Below are 19995 nucleotides of genomic sequence, written 5' to 3'. Positions count from 1 at the left end.
CCTGCCAAGTGACCCTATGTAGGGGGAACAGTCTCTATTCTGCTCTGTGTCAGTGTGTATCATGGTCTCTGTGGACGGTGAACAGTCTCTATTCTGCTCTGTGTCAGTGTGTATCATGGTCTCTGTGGACAGGGAACAGTCTCTATTCTGCTCTGTGTCAGTGTGTATCAGGGGTTTTGAGGACAGGTGTCAATCCATATCTGCCAAGTGACCCGATGTAGGGGGAACAGTCTCTATTCTGCTCTGTGTCAGTGTGTATCAGGGATCATTAGGATAGGTGTCAATCCATATCTGCCAAGTGACCCTATGTAGGGGGAACAGTTTCTATTCTGCTCTGTGTCAGTGTGTATCAGGGGTTTTGAGGACAGGTGTCAATCCATACCTGCCAAGTGACCCTATGAAGGGGGAACAGTCTCTATTCTGCTCTGTGTCAGTGTGTATAAGGGATAATTAGGATAGGTGTCAATCCATATCTGCCAAGTGACCCTATGTAGGGGGAACAGTCCCTATTCTGCTCTGTGTCAGTGTGTATCAGGGGTTTTGAGGACAGGTGTCAATCCATATCTGCCAAGTGACCCTATGTAGGGGGAACAGTCTCTATTCTGCTCTGTGTCAGTGTGTATCAGGGGTTTTGAGGACAGGTGTCAATCCATATCTGCCAAGTGACCCTATGTAGGGGGAACAGTCCCTATTCTGCTCTGTGTCAGTGTGTATCAGGGGTTTTGAGGACAGGTGTCAATCCATATCTGCCAAGTGACCCTATGTAGGGGGAACAGTCTCTATTCTGCTCTGTGTCAGTGTGTATCAGGGGTTTTGAGGACAGGTGTCAATCCATATCTGCCAAGTGACCCTATGTAGGGGGAACAGTCTCTATTCTGCTCTGTGTCAGTGTGTATCAGGGGTTTTGAGGACAGGTGTCAATCCATATCTGCCAAGTGACCCTATGTAGGGGGAACAGTCTCTATTCTGCTCTGTGTCAGTGTGTATCAGGGATCATTAGGATAGGTGTCAATCCATATCTGCCAAGTGACCCTATGTAGGGGGAACAGTCCCTATTCTGCTCTGTGTCAGTGTGTATCAGGGGTTTTGAGGACAGGTGTCAATCCATATCTGCCATGTGACCCTATGTAGGGGGAACAGTCCCTATTCTGCTCTGTGTCAGTGTGTATCAGGGGTTTTGAGGACAGGTGTCAATCCATATCTGCCAAGTGACCCTATGTAGGGGGAACAGTCTCTATTCTGCTCTGTGTCAGTGTGTATCATGGTCTCTGTGGACGGTGAACAGTCTCTATTCTGCTCTGTGTCAGTGTGTATCATGGTCTCTGTGGACAGGGAACAGTCTCTATTCTGCTCTGTGTCAGTGTGTATCAGGGGTTTTGAGGACAGGTATCAATCCATATCTGCCAAGTGACCCTATGTAGGGGGAACAGTCCCTATTCTGCTCTGTGTCAGTGTGTATCAGGGGTTTTGAGGACAGGTGTCAATCCATATCTGCTGTCAGGGTACCTGTGGTCTCTACCTCCGAAAGAGGTAGAGACTTAGCAGTTCCTTCATCCGGACGGTCTGATGGCTTCCTTCCTCGCGGTCTATCCGGTCGTGCAAAGCCGGCCGCGAGGGAGTGACTGCCTTTTACAGCATCACGTCCGGAAGTCGTCAGGAGACTACCGGAACGACCTGTCAGTCAATTGCTGCAGGACCAATCGGGACGCCTCAGAGGCGTGGTTACTTTTCGGAACAGGGTATTTAACGGAGCTTCTCTCGTCAGCTCATTGCCCTGTCGTGGTTCTAGCTTGTTCTAGTCACTCAGTGCTTGTGTTCTGCTTATTCCCTTTGGTTTTGACCCGGCTTGCTTATTCTACTCTGCTTTCCTTTGTATCCTTGGTTCGGCTTGTCTCTCGCTCTCCTGCCTTCTGTTACCCTCGACCTCGGCTTGTCTTTGACTATTCTCTCAGTACTACTTACGTTAGTCCGGCCATTCTAAGGTCCGGTATACGTATCTGGCTACTGTTTGTACGCTGCGTGTTGGATCCCTGTCCCGATCCTGACATTACGACAGGGCCAATGGATCCTGCAAGTACAAACAGTCAGCTTGCTTCCCCTGATCCTAGGGTTGAAGCCATGGATCACAGAATGGATCAGATGGCACTTGCGCTACAGGCACTATTATCTCGTGCCAATAACCCACCAGAGGAGATACGTAATACCCCTATTTCTCCTGTCAGTTCAGGGTTAGAGGTAGCCACAGTGGGTGCTTCTTCTCGCATTACCCCCCCAGTACGCTATGGTGGGGCGCCTGAGAAGTGTCGTGGTTTTTTAAACCAAATTAGTATCCATTTTAAATTGCAACCTCGCTCTTATCCTACAGATAGGGCAAAGGTAGGATTTATTATCACCCTACTTATTGAGAAGGCTCTGAGATGGGCCAATCCACTATGGGAGAACGATAACCCATTAGTATATAACTATAACGCATTTGTAGCTGCTTTTAGAAGAACATTTGACCCTCCAGGTAGAAAGGTTAATGCAGCAAGATTACTGTTGCGCCTGAGACAGGAGAACCGAACACTTGTGGATTATGCACTAGAGTTCAGGTCTCTGGCGTCAGAAGTCAAGTGGAACGAGCTGGCGTATATGGATGTATTTTTGAATGGTCTATCTGATGTAATCCTTGATGAGGTGTCTACTAGGGAACTCCCTGAGAATTTAGAAGATTTAATTTCGTTCATCTCTCGTATAGATGAACGTTTAAGAGAGAGACAGAACACTCGAGAGAGGAATCGGAGACCTTCTTTTAGGTTAGCTCCCTCTTTTCCAAATCCTGACTCCACGGTATCTTTGCTTCCTGAACCTATGCAGATAGGGTATACCCGCCTCTCTGAGGAGGAAAGACAGTACAGAAGAAGAGAGGTTTTGTGTATGTATTGTGGAGCCAAAGGTCATTTACTCTCGAACTGTTCTAACCGTCCGGGAAACGCTCGCACCTAAGTCTTTCTAGAGGACAGGCCTTGGGTGTTTCGATTTTGTCCTCTAATCCTAATTATAAAGATCACAGGCTTCTGCTACCAGTTTCCTTGACTTGGGAGAGGGAAGTAGTAAGGGCTATGGCATTGATAGATTCCGGTGCTGCGGATAATTTTATCGACCAGGCCTTTGCGAGTAAAAACAACATCCCAATCCAGCTAAGGGAGACACCCTTGGCCGTTGAGGCCATAGATGGTAGACCACTACTAGACCCTGTTATCTTTCGTGAGACCATACCCATTGATTTAAATGTTGGTATTCTACACGTTGAGAATTTATCTCTTATGCTCATTTCTTCCCCTTCCGTTCCCATAGTTCTAGGGTACTCATGGTTGAAGAAACATAACCCTATTATTGATTGGGAGTTAGGGGAGATACTTTCGTGGGGCCAGGGCTGCCAGGAGAGGTGTTTAAGCAAGGTTTCTCCCTTAGCTAATATTAACATACCGGAGAATCCTACTCAGTCCACAGAAAGACAAATACCAGACCTTTACCTAGACTTAAAGGCAGTATTTGACAAGAAGAATGCCGATTCTTTGCCGTCACACAGGTCATTTGATTGTAAGATTAAGCTTTTACCAGGGACGATGCTTCCGAGGGGCCATGTATATCCTTTGTCTGTTCAGGAAAACTCGGTTCTCGAGGAGTATATTTGGGAGAATTTAGAAAAAGGATTCATTAGGAGGTCTTCTTCTCCGGCCGGGGCTGGGTTCTTTTTTATTAAGAAAAAGGATGGTACGCTGAGACCTTGTATCGATTACCGAGGCTTGAATAAAATAACTGTCAGAAATGCCTATCCTATCCCACTGATTACTGAATTATTTGATCGTCTTAAGGGCTCCAAGATCTTCACCAAGTTAGATCTTAGAGGGGCATACAATTTGGTGAGAATCCAGCATGGTCACGAGTGGATGACGGCATTCAATACCCGGTATGGCCACTACGAATACACGGTTATGCCATTTGGACTTTGCAATGCTCCTGCAGTATTTCAAGATTTGATTAATGAGGTACTTAGGGAGTTTCAACATGATTGTGTTATTGTTTACCTGGACGACATACTAATACACTCTAAGGAGATTGAGACTCACCATAAACAGGTCAGAAAGGTATTACACAAACTTCTGCAACATGGTCTATACTGCAAATTGGAGAAATGCAGTTTTGATCAGTCTCAGACAGACTTTCTTGGGTACGTGATTTCTGGGGAAGGTTTTAAAATGGACCCTGGAAAACTCCAATCTATTTTAGACTGGCCTTTGCCCAAAGGACTCAAGGCTATCCAGAGGTTTATTGGTTTTTCCAACTACTATAGGCGCTTCATTAAGGGATACTCCTCTATCATTTCGCCTATTACCAATATGACCAAACAAGGGGCTGATACTAAGGTCTGGTCTAAGGAGGCTCTTATTGCTTTCAAAACTCTCAAGGAACTTTTTGCCTCGGCTCCCATCCTAGTTCATCCTGATACGACTCTGCCTTTCTTGCTCGAGGTCGATGCCTCTGAGACAGGAGTTGGGGCTGTTCTATCTCAAAGGTTAGGGGTGGATAAACCGTTACACCCTTGTGGTTTCTTCTCTAAGAAATTATCTGGGCCTGAGAGCAGATATGACATCGGGGAAAGGGAACTATTAGCGGTCATTAAGGCTTTAAAGGAGTGGAGACATTTACTCGAAGGGACATTACACCCTGTTACTATATTAACGGATCATAAGAACTTGTCTTATATTGAGGAGGCTAAGCGCTTATCCGCCAGACAGGCTCGCTGGTCCTTGTTCCTCACTCACTTTAATTATGTACTTACTTATAGACCTGGTTCTAAGAACTCTAAAGCCGATGCTTTGTCTCGTCAATATGAACCATCCACTATAACGGAACCAGTTCTGTCCTCCATAGTTCCCAAGGGAAATATCATCGCTAACACGAATCTTAGGATTCACTCTCCATTGCTTTCCGAGATCATGAAATCTCAGCATTTGGCACCCAAACAGACTCCTGGGGATCGACACTTCGTTCCTGCCACTCTCCAACTGGAGGTGCTACGCTGTCTCCATAACAGCAAAGTGGCGGGGCATCCGGGCATCCGCAAAACATATGCTCTGGTCTCTAAAGATTTTTGGTGGCCTGACTTACTTAAGGATATTAAAGAATTCATAGGGGCATGTGAGGTTTGTACCAAGACTAAGCAACCTCATTCGCTTCCATGCGGATTTCTGCATCCTTTAGAGGTCCCTGAAAAGCCATGGTCCTGTTTGGCCATGGACTTCATTGTTGATTTGCCTATCTCTAAAAAGCAGACCGTTATCCTCACTGTGGTGGACAGATTTACTAAGATGGCTCACTTCATTCCCCTACCTAAACTCCCATCTTCGCCTGAATTAGCGGAGATATTCGCTAGGGAGATTTTCCGTTTGCATGGGATACCTTCCCAAATTGTCTCTGACAGAGGCTCTCAATTTGTTTCCCGTTTTTGGAGATCTTTCTGCTCCCAACTAGGCATCAAATTGAATTTCTCCTCTGCCTATCATCCTCAGTCCAATGGAGCTGCTGAACGTACTAACCAAAAAGTTGAACAATATTTACGCTGTTTCGTTTCTGAACACCAGGACGATTGGGTCGGTTTGATTCCTTGGGCGGAGTTTGCACATAACAATCTCATTTGTGATTCTACGCAGTCTAGCCCTTTTTTCTTGAATTATGGCTTCCATCCTTCCATCCTTCCTTCGGAGTCTTCTTCTCAAGGGGTACCGTCGGTGGATATTCATGTTGCCAATTTAAGGAAGTTGTGGGATCAGACTCGACAAATCCTTCTGCACAATTCCATGCTGGTTAAAAAACACGCTGACAAACGTAGAAGGGCTGCACCGGTGTTTGTTCCAGGCGATAGAGTTTGGTTAAGTACTAGAAACATTCGGTTAATGGTGCCGTCCATGAAGTTTGCTCCTCGATATATTGGACCTTACAGGGTACTGTCTCAAATTAACCCAGTTGCGTATCGTTTAGCGTTGCCTAATGCCTTGCGCATTCCGAATTCATTTCATGTTTCCTTGCTAAAACCACTAATATGTAACAGGTTCTCCTCCGCAATCGCCCCTCCTCGCTCTGTGCAAGTGGAGGGTCAGGAGGAGTATGAGGTCAATTCCATCGTTGATTCTCGAGTCTCCCGAGGGAGACTGCAGTATCTGGTCGATTGGAAGGGTTATGGTCCTGAGGAGAGAAGTTGGGTACCTCAGGAGGAGGTGCATGCTCCCCGTCTCCGCAGGGCGTTCCACTCTCGCTTCCCTTCTCGCCCTGGTGTCTTCCGCCCGGTGGGCGTATCTGAGAGGGGGGGTACTGTCAGGGTACCTGTGGTCTCTACCTCCGAAAGAGCTAGAGACTTAGCAGTTCCTTCATCCGGACGGTCTGATGGCTTCCTTCCTCGCGGTCTATACGGTCGTGCAAAGCCGGCCGCGAGGGAGTGACTGCCTTTTACAGCATCACGTCCGGAAGTCGTCAGGAGACTACCGGAACGACCTGTCAGTCAATTGCTGCAGGACCAATCGGGACGCCTCAGAGGCATGGTTACTTTTCGGAACAGGGTATTTAACGGAGCTTCTCTCGTCAGCTCATTGCCCTGTCGTGGTTCTAGCTTGTTCTAGTCACTCAGTGCTTGTGTTCTGCTTATTCCCTTTGGTTTTGACCCGGCTTGCTTATTCTACTCTGCTTTCCTTTGTATCCTTGATTCGGCTTGTCTCTCGCTCTCCTGCCTTCTGTTACCCTCGACCTCGGCTTGTCTTTGACTATTCTCTCAGTACTACTTACGTTAGTCCGGCCATTCTAAGGTCCGGTATACGTATCTGGCTACTGTTTGTACGCTGCGTGTTGGATCCCTGTCCCGATCCTGACATCTGCCAAGTGACCCTATGTAGGGGGAACAGTCTCTATTCTGCTCTGTGTCAGTGTGTATCATGGTCTCTGTGGACGGTGAACAGTCTCTATTCTGCTCTGTGTCAGTGTGTATCATGGTCTCTGTGGACAGGGAACAGTCTCTATTCTGCTCTGTGTCATTGTGTATCAGGGGTTTTGAGGACAGGTGTCAATCCATATCTGCCAAGTGACCCTATGTAGGGGGAACAGTCTCTATTCTGCTCTGTGTCAGTGTGTATCAGGGCTGGGCTTTGAGGACAGGTGTCAATGTTAGGTGATTTCTGCCCTTTATGGATTAAAAGCAGACTCTGCATCAACTGTGCAATTTTCCATGGGAGTTTTGCCATGGATCCCCCTCTGGCATGCCACAGTCCAGGTGTTAGTCCCCTTGAAACAACTTTTCCATCACTATTGTGGCCAGAAAGAGTCCCTGTTGTTTTTAAAATTTGCCTGCCCATTGAAGTCATGGGCGGTTTGCGCGGTTCGCCGGTTCGCGAACATTTGCGGAAGTTCGCGTTCGCCATTCGCGAACCGAAAATTTCGGGTTCGCGACAACACTACACATGACATATTGCTCTGTGTGACGGTAGTCACCATCACTTGGAGCAGAAGGACACTTTACAATGGTTCCTAAATGGCTCCTATGTCCTATTGCCTGCTCTCCTGTACTGCTGGGGATTTCTACCAACTAGGTGGATTTGACTATGGAGCCTGTGTAGAGCCCTCTGTTGTTAGCAACAGCAATATGTACTACCTGAATAGCAAGGCTGGTTAATTTGCATATTCAGGTAGATTTGCATATTGATATTTCTGCAGGCAGGAGAGATGTTTTATGTTAATTATTGTATTTCACACCCCTTTATAAATATGTTGTTATGTTATTATAATTCCCTGTATGTTTTCTGACATGTTTTGGTTATTTGTATTTTTTATTAAGTGTGTCACAGCAAGCTTTATGTAACAAACATATGGGCTAGTACCAAGTAAAACAAATTATTTTATGTCAGTTCCTATTGGATTTTTAGGGATCCCAGTGACAGAGTCTTCTGGCATGTTGGCTGGTTGAATGACCCATCTAACCCTGGGATAAATTAAGAGAGCTAGGCCTGAGAGCCTCAAGTGTTTTTGTAAAGGCAATAGCAAGCACTAGAAGCAGAGCTCCAGAGGAATAGGCAGAGGGGAGATTGTTGCCTGGGAGAAGGTCTACAGCAGAATAGGTAGAGGGGATGATACCTGCCTGGAATGAGAGCTGCAGCCTGGTCAGGTGGAAGAGCTCCAGAAGCGCTCCAGAAGCGCTTCAGATTTCCTGGTTCCAGCTAGGATGCGAGTTTGGTGAAGGTACCCAGCCGGGGTACAGGGAGCTTCGTCACACTCAATGTCATGATTTATTTAACAAAAATAAGGCCAAACTGGATAAGACATGTGTGATAAGTACACCTTATAATTCAATAGCTTGTAGAACCGCCAATAATATGAAGTAATCGTTTTCTATATGTTTTTTTTTTTTATCAGTTTCTCACATTGTTGTGGAGGAATTTTGACCCACTCCTCTTTACAATGTTGTTTCAGTTCATTGAGGTTTGCTGGCATTTGTTTATGCACAGCTCTCTTAAGGTCCCACCACAGCATTTCAATCAGATTTAGACCTGGATTTTGACTGGGCCATGGCAACACCTTGATTCTCTTCTTTTTCAGTCATTCTGTTGTAGATTTGCTGGTGTACTTGGCATCATTTGCCTGTTGCATGACCCAATTTCGGCCAAGCTTTAGCTGTCGGATAGATGACCTCCCATTTGAATCTATAATACGTTGGTAACTAGAGGAGTCCATGGTCGACTCAATGACATCTCTACTTTGGTATCGTTTGTCAAAAGGACATTGCTCCAGAAGTCTTGTGTTTTGTACAGGTGCAACTTTGCATACCTAACCCGTATACTCCATGTTCTTTTTATATAAAAGAGGATTTCAACCCTTTCAATCAAACCATACTTGCTCAGTATTTTTCTAATTGCACCTTTAACTTTAACATACTAACTGAGGCCTGTAGAGATAGATGTAACTCTTGGATTTTTTTGCAATTTTTCTGAGAATTGCACGGTCTGACCTCGGGGGGAATTTGCTGGGACGTCCACTCCTGGGAAAATTGGCAACTGTTTTAAATGCTTTCCACTTTTGAATAATCTTTCTTACTGTAGAATGATGAACTAAATTGTTTGGAAATTACCTTATACCCCTCCCCAGTTTGGTAGGCAAAAACTATTTCTTCTTTAAGATCAATGCTGATGGCTTTCCTCCTTGGCATTGTGTTAACACGCACCTAAATGCTCCAGACCAGCAAACTGCTAAAGCTTTAGCTTTTGTAGAGGTGGTCACACTTGCTGATGATCAACTTATTATTGGATTAACACCTGTCTGCTACTTATCATCTTAATTCTAATGGAAGCAGAAAGGGTGTACTTAGTTTTTCACACATGACGTCTCCATTCTGACTTTATTTTTGTTAAATAAATCATGACATGGTGTATTATATCATGTATTGTTGCTCATGTGAGGCTGTATTTACCTAATTTTTAAGACCTGCTAAGGAACAGATTATTTTTATGATGTCCTTTAATTTAAAACCATAGAATTCAAAGAGGGTTTACTTTCTTTTTCCCATGACTGTATATTTACAAATATGTACAAATATCACAGAAATTGTCAGGATATTACTCTGTACTAGGCATCTGATGCTGTTGTTTGAGGTGTGTGACTCCAAGTCCATGCTTCTAGGCACTGCTTTGCAAGACAACAAGACTCAATAGAAGTGATATTGATAAATATTTTTAATCACACTGCGTTTTTGTATATTTACTTGCTAAAGAGTCAATGGTAAGTCGTGGAGATGTTTTAAATGTCTGGCTTCAGGAACAACATAGTAAGCGAGTAGGATGGGCATGATGATTACTGAAAAGAGGACATTAAGGATATTGACGGACATGGTTTTCTGAGAGTTTTGCGTGGGGATATACTTTCTCTAATTGGATTGTAGTGCTGTAGTTTGTTGGAGGACTGACAGCATGAATTATCTATCATCTATGTTTTCCTATATTTACTTGCTAAAGATCCAACGGAAAGTTATGGACAGTTCAGTTCCAATTCCTTAGTGTTTGTTTTCAGTGTCTGGCTTCAGGAACAACGTAGTGTGTGGGTAGGATAGGGATGCTTATTACTGAAAGGAGGACATTGACGGGCATGCTTTTCTGAGAGTGTTGCGTGGGGATATAGTTTCTCTAATTGGATTGTAGTGCTAGTAGTTTGTTGGAGGACTGACAGCATGAATTATCTATTCTGTTTACAGAGTACACTGGGTGCTAGTTTGTTATGTATTTGTTTTATATTGCCGCATTTTTTAGTCTTTTTTTAGTTCAGTAATAAAAACCTGACTTTTCATTTTGTGTCCTACTGATGACTGTTCGTGCGTATCTTTTGCTCTCCAGATTAATTTTGAAGAATGAAGAAGGGACTGTCACTTCACAGGAATTGCAATATTATGTTTACTTATCCCCCATATTTAAGAAATATGTGTGTTTGAGGATTATAAAAAAAATAATAATTAAAATGTAAAAATTCACACCTCATTAACTTGCAAATGGACACCTCCATCTTGGATCCTGGTTAGTCATTGTTATAACTTCTGTTCTTTGCACATGTCAGTCAGCATAGAAAGTACACATAGAGAAGAGGAGAAATTAAACAGTTGCAATTTTCTGGATTGTTATTGGTTTCAATATGAAACAAATTGGAGCAAAATAGAACACAGGTTATAGATGTTTTTCAAAGTGTTTTTTTGTGTGTGATATAATGTGTCTTTATTATTTCTCTTAAAATTAAATAAAACCAAATCTCATAAAGAAACCTAATATGGCCTTGCTTTTTCACCAAAGAATAGTAATTAAATATGCATTGATTATAGCAAGTTGCATATGGCATTCGTAATTCTTTCAAACAGAAGTGCAAATCTAAAATATTAATAAAAATAAATTGTTTATTGGCTGTAAAATGACTTCACAAATATTGCTTGAACCTGAATATAGAAAATCTGATCTATTATCTGTTAAAGGGAGATGCATACCTTGTTGTTGTCCCTTTAAGCCCTTAAGGACCAAACTTCTGGAATAAAAGGGAATCATGACATGTCACACACGTCATGTGTCCTTAAGGGGTTAAGGGGTTAACAGACATTTTAGTCTTTTGACTAAAATGTCATTTATTTTCATTTTAATTTTCATCATAATAACTTTATTTTGTTTTTATTAAAGGTTTTTTGTTTCCTCGTACAAATTATGCTAAACAGCAACATAGTTTTCCGTATAATCCTACAAGTCAGGTATCACATGTGATGTTGATTAAGATGTTAGAGAAAAGCAAGAGTGAAGCCTTAGGAGTCAGTGAAAGTTTGACCCTAAAGTCGACAAACGAAAGGACTATGTGGGTATAAAAGGTCATAATCCCTGAATTGTTTAAATATGAGAAAAATTGCCTCTGAGGATTGAAAGAGTGAAGGGCGATCTGCCCCTCCTCTAAGAATCCCCCAGGTATACCCACACTGGTAAAGATAACTCGTGGGGCACATAGGGTAGAGTAAGGGTTAAACCGTAAATATATCTTTATTAAATTCTATTCAACAATATCTTTAAGGACACAAAAATATGGTGAGGTAAGTGAAAAAATAAAGGTGAAACACACAGTGCTAGTGAATTTAAAAAGGAAAGGTTTGATGCAACCCAAATATGTATATATGTGTATATATGTATAAAAATAATGAGGGGGGGGGGACCTTTAACTAAGAACCTGTAAAAATTTTTTAGAAAAAAACAACTTACCATTCGATGTTTTCTTTCTTCTAAAATCTTCTTTTTTCAGCCCCAAAAAAGGCCAAATAAAAAACCATAATAACCGACGCAATTAAAAAAAAAATGTGTAAAATGACACAGAGCACTGTGATTGGATGGATTTCAAGCCCATCAATCAGAGTGCTCTTTGTCATTTTACACAGCATGGGGAAATTCCAAAGAACTTTCCCACGCTGTGTAAAATGACACAGAGCACTGTGATTGGATGGATTTCAAGCCACCCAATCACAGTGCTCTGTGTCATTTTACACAGCGTGGGAAAGTTCTTTGGAATTTTCCCACGCTGTGTAAAATGACAAAGAGCACTCTGATTGGCTTAAACCAGCCAATCAGAGTGTTCTTAGCCTAATTGCAGGATGTGGCACGGCTTTATAAGCCTTCCCCCGCCCTGCAGAGCTCAGTCTGCGCGGAGCCCTCCATGGGTGAAGATGGATTTTTTTTTTTTGCGCTTGTTTTTTTTTTTTTATTGCGTCGGTTATTATGTTTTTTTATTTTGCCCTTTTTTGGGGCTAAAAAAAGAAGATTTTAGAAGAAAGAAAACATTGAATGGTAAGTTGTTTTTTTCTAATTTTTTTTACAGGTTCTTAGTTAAAGGTCCCCCCCTCATTATTTTTAGGGTGAGGGGGGTAGGTAGGGGGATAATTTTTTTGGGGGGGTTGAGGGGGTGACTAGGGTCCCCCCCATTTGTATTTAGGGCTCCCAACCGCCGCTCAGGGGTGGGGGCCAGGGGGAAGGACATTAGGTCCCCCCCCCTTATTGGTATTTAGGGCCCCCACCCACCGCTCAGGGGTGGGGGCCGGGTGGGACAGTATATAGGGGAATATTCACTAAATGCCAAACATTGTTATATTCCCCTATATAACAATGTTTGGCATTTAGTGAATATTCCCCTATATAACAATGTTTTGCATTTAGTGAATATTCCCCTGTATAACAATGTTTGGCATTTAGTGAATATTCCCCTATATAACAATGTTTTGCATTCAGTGAATATTCCCCTATATAACAATATTTTGCATTTAGTGAATATAGGGGAATATTCACTAAATGCAAAACATTGTTATATAGGGGAATATTCACTAAATGCAAAACATTGTTATATAGGGGAATATTCACTAAATGCAAAACATCGTTATATAGGGGAATATTCACTAAATGCAAAACATTGTTATATTCCCCTAAATAACAATGTTTGGCATTTTTTGAATATTCCCCTATATAACAATGTTTTGCATTTAGTGAATATTCCCCTGTATAACAATGTTTGGCATTTAGTGAATATTCCCCTATATAACAATGTTTTGCATTTAGTGAATTTTCCCCTATATAAACAATGTTTGGCATTTAGTGAATATTCCCCTATATAACAATGTTTTGCATTTAGTGAATATTCCCCTATATAACAATGTTTGGCATGCTATGTTCGCCAGGAACTATTCGCCAGCGAATAGTTCAGGACATCACTACTTACAGCCTATCAGTGAAGAAAATAATCCAAACTCAGCCGAGGGGCCAAGGTTTAGATATTAGTATTACTTGTTAAACTGCTTAAACCCAGTTGGACGCAGACCATGGTGGTGGCAATCAAATACTCTTTACCCCATAACCACTGAGTAAGAAGCAATTAAATGGGCATTCCAAACAGAGCTATAATGGTTATGGTGTTTAAAATGCTCCCGTAATTTTTTTTTTTTATGTTTGTGTGATGCACTGTTTTGTGTTTTCATTGTCATAAGAAAAGGGTGACAGGCACTCTGACAAATCTGCAGAAAGGGATGGAAAGAGTAAGCTAGCATAAGCAATTATAGGCCAGCTAGTGAAATATAATCAATACATTCATATCAGAAAAGAAAGTACTGCTAAAGGTATGCTGCATTAGAGAAACTGTATGAGCATTTAACCTTAAGACAGTAAATATATTTGTTGAGCAAACAGAATAAGTTAAGGCTGGACAAAGACCAAGAAATGGCATTAAGATGTGAATTCTGGGCTAGACAGATCTGCATGGAATTGGAAATTAGGAAATGTCATGTATTGGCATTATTTATGTGGAAAGCTGAACAGTGAATAGAAGTGTCAGGGGTACCAAAATTAAAGGTCACAAAGTAAACCACAGGCACATAATGGAATTTCATAAGTCACAGTGAAGTCTCCTTGTGGATGATAAGACTTGCTAAGAAGCAACCAGCATTGTGACAAGTGATGAGGCATTCTTCTAAGACATTGCCAAGTAAAATGGACTTTGAAGCCCATTTGTTTCCCTTGTTTGTGGAGTCACTAAAGCAAACCCTGAACTCTAAACACCCTGTTTTGTATAAGTAGACTATGCATAGGAATCACCATAACTATAGGCAAGCCACATACACGTGATGTAATTTCTAACTATCTGCCTTTCGGTTACCAAGACTCTTTAAATTGAGCATATGTATAAGCATTTGCAAGGACCAACATTAGTTTCACTGCTAGGAAAATTCTGTGCTATTACTGTGCAGCTTGCTTTATGGGTGGAGAGTGTTCCCTCTTTTTTTTTTCATTTCACAAAAAATACAGATTTCAATAGAAATTAGAAATTAGAAATTAGCACTGTTATAAATTAGCACTGTTATAAATTAACCTTGTTATAAATTAACCTTGTTACACTCCCTCCCTCCCCCCCGAGAGAATTCCGCATCTTTATTGTTTTTACTCTAAATGAACCATTTGCTTTTCCTTACACTAAACCTTAGACTAAGGATATTCAGGTGTGCTTTTGGCTTGCACAGTGTTTCCAAGTACACATTAATGGATGGTCAGTCCTTTCTTATTGTCTTACATTTAGGTCCATATCTACATTAGGTCCATATCTAATTTTTTTCCAGTGTGTACACCTGGTTATTACGGAGTCCATTTTTTTTTTCTTTTTAAATAAAAAATTGTTTAGTTATTAAAAATAAACATTCTTCATGCTTGAGTTTTCAAAAAAAATAATTCTACTTTTAAAAAGAAACGTATTGTGCATGCCTTTATATTGAAGAATGAGTGATGATGGCTAGGAAGATAAGAATCGCAAACTCATTCACCTGGAGAATTTCATTACAGAAACATAATTCAAAACGTAGATTTTAATTAAATATAAAGAAAACCCTTTAGTTTTACTAAATCATTCTGCTAATAGCATGATCTTTATTGTAAAAGTGTGTTTGGTAAAAAGGATGACTAGCCCTTTAATGAAACCCTTGTCCTTCAATTTCCTACTGCAATTAGCACCCTTAGCTTTTTATCAAAACTGCCTGTGACAGTTTTAACTCTGCATGACTACGCTAAATGAAAGTGGCAGGTGGCAGCACATTACACGGCCCCTGTCCAGGGCCTGCTGAGCACCTTCCTATTGCCAGGGAGATCAAAAATTCACAGAGCGTGCCGCGTATGGACAGAAATTATCATACAGAAACTCAGAGCTGAAAAAAAAAAAATAGTTTGTGTCACTTGAGACTGTTTTGGATGCAGGGATAAAGGCACAACATTAAAAGCCTGATGTATAACATTCAATTTAAATAGCACATGAAGTGAAAGAAGCCTGATGAATTGTTTAAAGCACAAGTAAATTTTTTATTTATTGATGTGTGTGGAGTTATTTTTATATATCGCAAAGCCTGCACTGCACTATGCTGGTTTAATGTAACCATATTAATACAAGGAATATAAATTAATAAACAGTCTTAATAAATAATAATAGTAAAAAAATAAATTATATATGAAATGGGTTAATATCATGGCACTGGTAAACACTGTGTGCCCAATTACACATGTCCCTCAAGCAGGTTGGCAAGCGATGGTATTATTAAAGGGTGGGTTTTACCACCAATTTTTTAAATGCATTATATACTTAAAAAGGCCTCTCTAAGTATTTATCTTCTTTAATACATTTCCTAGCTTTGATCTCAGATAATGGTAATAGTTCCTGCGAGAACACAATGCATGTCCGTTCTATGCAGCATCTATCCCACAGGACTGTATGTAAGCCACGCATTCATGTGTGATACAGCACTTACTAGGAAGAGGGCATAAGCTGAAATGCTGGAAACGTTTCATTTGTTTAACCCTTCACTGACTGTAAATTAGTTAAGACAATGAAAGAAACATTGGCTCGTACATGATTATCCATTTATCTCTTCCCCCAATCGAGCTCCTGCCGTCTCATATAATCCCACATTTGAAGTTAAGGTTTGAATTACACCTTAAGTATGGTTGATATTTGCAGGGTTATTCATAATTGCCAGGAATTAAAAGTGAATTTAAAATTCATGTTCACAAATAGCCAAATGGAAAAAGTTATCGTAGTCAGCTATGCTTCCATTTTGGCTACTTTATCCTTAAATATTAAATTCACTCTGAATTTCCTTTCAATTTGCTCCAACTCTAACTTGAGTAAATATTCCTGTGCTGGTGTAAAAAGGAAAATTGTGTTTGTATAACTGCTCAGGTGAACATTTTGTGACAAATCTCTTTATATTAGAAATGTCTTGACATATAATGCATTGCTTAAAATAACTAATCTGATGTTTTTCCTTGTAGCTGGTACGTTACAGCACAGAAGGGCTCCTGCAGCTCGGCCCTCTGGGTTCTACAGCCTTTTTACCTGATACAAAGTGTCTGATCGATGATGGCAAAGGAAGAACCCCAACCTTAAAAAAATGTGATGACATTCCAAGGCCTACACAAAAACTGTGGGATTTCACACAAGTACGTAATCCTATGGTCAACAAGCTATCCAAAGTATTATTATTATAGTAGTATTATATTCAGTTCATAAAAGCGATATTAAACAATGCCTTACTTTCAGAATATGCATACTTAAATCAGAATCACAGATATAACATAATATAAATCTGATCTTCATTACTATGTATGTGAAAGTGACAATAAAAAATATTAATATTGCGCAAATAAACCAGGATTAATTTGTAACTATGCATTTAAAAAACCTATATGCTTTTAGAAGGATTAGGTTTGGCAGATATTCACAAGGATTCCCAAGAATTTCAGGAGGGTTTTTTTTGTATTATTTGTTTTTTTTTGCAGGTGAAGAGTTGGAGCACTAGTCCTTAAAATTAAACATTTTTGATTGTGGCATTAGATCTCAAACCAAAGTATAACTTTGCTAATAATATTTATGTGTTATATAGTATTGATAAAAACAGAAATACAAAATGCCATATGACAACTCTTTAAATATGTATAGAGCATGAGCTATCATCAGTATTAGAACTGTTCTAAGATATAATTCAACCTAGAATTATCTACCTTTCACATTTTATTTCCATTCCATTTACAGAATAGCCCCATAGTCAGCAGAGACACCGGTCGCTGTCTGGAAGTTGAGATGTCTAAAGATGCAAATTTTGGACTCCGGTTGGTAGTGCAAAGGTGCTCAGGACAGAAATGGGTAATAAGAAACTGGATAAAACATGGGCGGAATTGATGTTTATGTCAGCTTAGACTTAAGATACACACAAGGTAATGCTTCCTTGGATTAATAGGGAGAAAGAGGACATTTTGTACCATTTGTTCATGGACCTCTGGAGAAAGACATGATAATGGACCTTCCACCAAGTGGACATGGCTGTTATGGATCTTTTGTTGAATCACCAAACAAAGGGACAGACAGAGCCTAATAAAACAGGTTTAGAAGCTTGAATGATGTATTATAGGTTTGCAGATGGATATGGGTGAAAAGCTCTCTTCTGCTGGTAGAATTTGTGTTACAGACTGGTGCACAATTCCTACAATGAATTATCATGTGCCTTTTTATTGTACTTCCTATACAATATTACAGAGTATCCCTCACATCAGCATGTGTGAATAAATGTGCAAATTAATATGTAAATAAATTGCAAATGTTATTAAGCAATAATCACCAGTGGACAAGGTATGTGTTTAGAGGTAATACATATTGCTCTATTTATAATTTAACAACTTCATGACAAGGATTTTGGTCAATCCTAATATAGTATGACATACATGGTTTGTTGTTGGTCGTTAACAAGTTAAGACAACAGAAAAGTGTAGTGCATACAGCTGCAAATCCCTCAAACTTGGACTTAGTTTCATCGAAAGTTTGTGATATCAACAGACAAACATATTTTTCTTAGCAAAATTGACGACTGCTAATCTATGTTATTGATCATAATATATCAATCCTGTGCATCTACAACCAAATTGTAGAGACGAGTCCAGTGCTTTCCTTCTGCAATGTCTACATTGTAGTCTGGTACAAAGGGAGCAAGAGCTGTGTCTTCAGATAAACAGATCTTTCCTCCCTTTGTACCATTACCATTCCCAGTACTTAAAACCAAAGGTTCAAGGTTTTATCATTATCCTGACACCATAAGTTGTTGGTGGGGAGTGAGACCAAGAAACATTTTAGAGGGCATGCAGTGAATTCAGCAAATCAGTAGACTCCTTATTTGTAGAACACATTGACATTTAACATAACTGCATCACACTTTAATGCAATTGCATTTTTTTTTTTTTATCGTAAGTGGAAATCCAAAACTTGTTTTACAGTTATTTGGTTAATTTCCCATTGACACTTAACTACTAACCATGTGTATGCATCAAGTTTCATGCTTTCCCCATCATCTATGTAAAAGGTGAAACATAGTAATAGTAATAGCAATATGAAATACGCAAATTATCAGTCCCCCCAAAAAAGAAAAAGAAAAGGCACTTTGATAGGCTTGTAAAAATATAGCTGTGTTATTATTATTCCATGTTAAATATCAGTCAAAAGGGCATAGGAGAAAAATACCTGCCATACAATGCTTTCAATTTTCAGATAACTAAGATACTTCTTAAAAGGAACAATTGTGTAACTGTTATTTTCTTCCTTTTTTCTGGCCTGTAACCATGTCAATTTTAAGCATGGGAAATTAAAGTAAAAGTATATTTACAAAAGTCACTCAAGTTACCTTTTCTTTATTCTTAAATAGAGCCAGTGGAGGCTTGTGTTTTTTTTTCCCTATGGGGGTTTAGTTTAAGTTCGGAGTCCACTACATCCACATGCTGCTGAGGTTCCTATGATAGAGTATCTATCCAATGGCTCACAATATCTCACATCAGATAAAACGAATAAATACCACCCCTGCCCCCCCTGCAGTACAGTAACTAATATCACAACACTAGGGACACAACAGCCATATGCAATGTGCTACTAACCAAAAAGTGACTGATTTAGTTCTATAATGACCTCTCTCCACTAAGATAAATTCTCTTACTTGTAAGTGGTATAAATAATACTCACAAATAGAGTAATTGTTAATCAAATTGTGAAAGCTTTTGAGAAAACAAATCTGAAGCTATAAGGCTAAGACAGATACCTGTTCAAAATACAATAAAGATTGAACTTAAATTAAGCTGTACATACAAAAATACATTAAGACAATTTTAAGAAGATAGATAGGAAATTCATGAAACTTTCTTTCAAGACTGAGGTAAGTTGGCATTTTACAAAAGATATAGCAGGTTTAGCGCTGATCAACCAGATAAGGCAGGGCAGTAAACCAAAAAGGGGGATCCCTCTAACCTTTTTTTAGAATTAACAGAAATAAACAAAAACAAAAAGGTTGCGCTACAAGAACACAATAAAATACTGTTGTTAGTAATCAAATCAAATAATCCAGAATAAAAAGGAAAACCCATTTAATTTAAACCCATGCAATATAAGTTCTTGGGTAGATGGTAAAGGTAGATGGTAGATTCTTCTACTGGAAAGTAGGTTCCTTGGTAAAATCCGTAAAGATATGTAAAACAGAAAGAACAGGAAATCCAATAGTGCAATAAATCAATATAAACATGGTGTATATAATAAAACAGCAGTATCTTACTCACATTTTATGGAGCTATGACCAGCTCCAGTTATCGTAGTGTACAGTGGTATACTCCCCACTTATTGGATATGTGGATAAGTGTGCGAAGGAAAGGTAGTTGGTATTGCTACCTCCATTTGCTAAAGCCCTATGCGCTGAAACGCGTTATGGAAATTATTACCGTATTTATCGGCGTATAACACGCACTTTTTCTCCCTGAAAATAGGGGGGAAATCATGGGTGCGTGTTATACGCCGATATCCCATATTTACTTACCTGTCTTGAAGCGTGGGCCGGTGTTCAGCGCGCACCGCGGTACTGGAACT

The 19995-nt window shown here is 40.2% G+C and overlaps 1 protein-coding gene across 1 annotated transcript in view; it reads left to right on the top strand.

Annotated features, from left to right (window-relative positions):
* GALNT9 (polypeptide N-acetylgalactosaminyltransferase 9) overlaps positions 1–19640 on the top strand; it is a 257614-nt gene extending 237974 nt beyond the window's left edge. Inside the window, exons 10-11 of the mRNA XM_063454393.1 lie at positions 16377–16544; positions 17137–19640. Of these exons, the coding sequence (XP_063310463.1) occupies positions 16377–16544; positions 17137–17283 (315 nt within the window). The 3' untranslated portion in view covers positions 17284–19640. The remainder of the gene's footprint in view (positions 1–16376; positions 16545–17136) is intronic.
* The last annotated feature ends 355 nt before the right edge of the window (positions 19641–19995 follow it).

Source organism: Pelobates fuscus, chromosome 5 (genome assembly GCF_036172605.1).
Source record: "Pelobates fuscus isolate aPelFus1 chromosome 5, aPelFus1.pri, whole genome shotgun sequence".
NCBI lineage: Eukaryota > Metazoa > Chordata > Amphibia > Anura > Pelobatidae > Pelobates > Pelobates fuscus.
The sequence above is the reverse complement of the archived record's forward strand: the minus strand, read 5'-3'. Positions and strand labels throughout refer to the sequence as shown.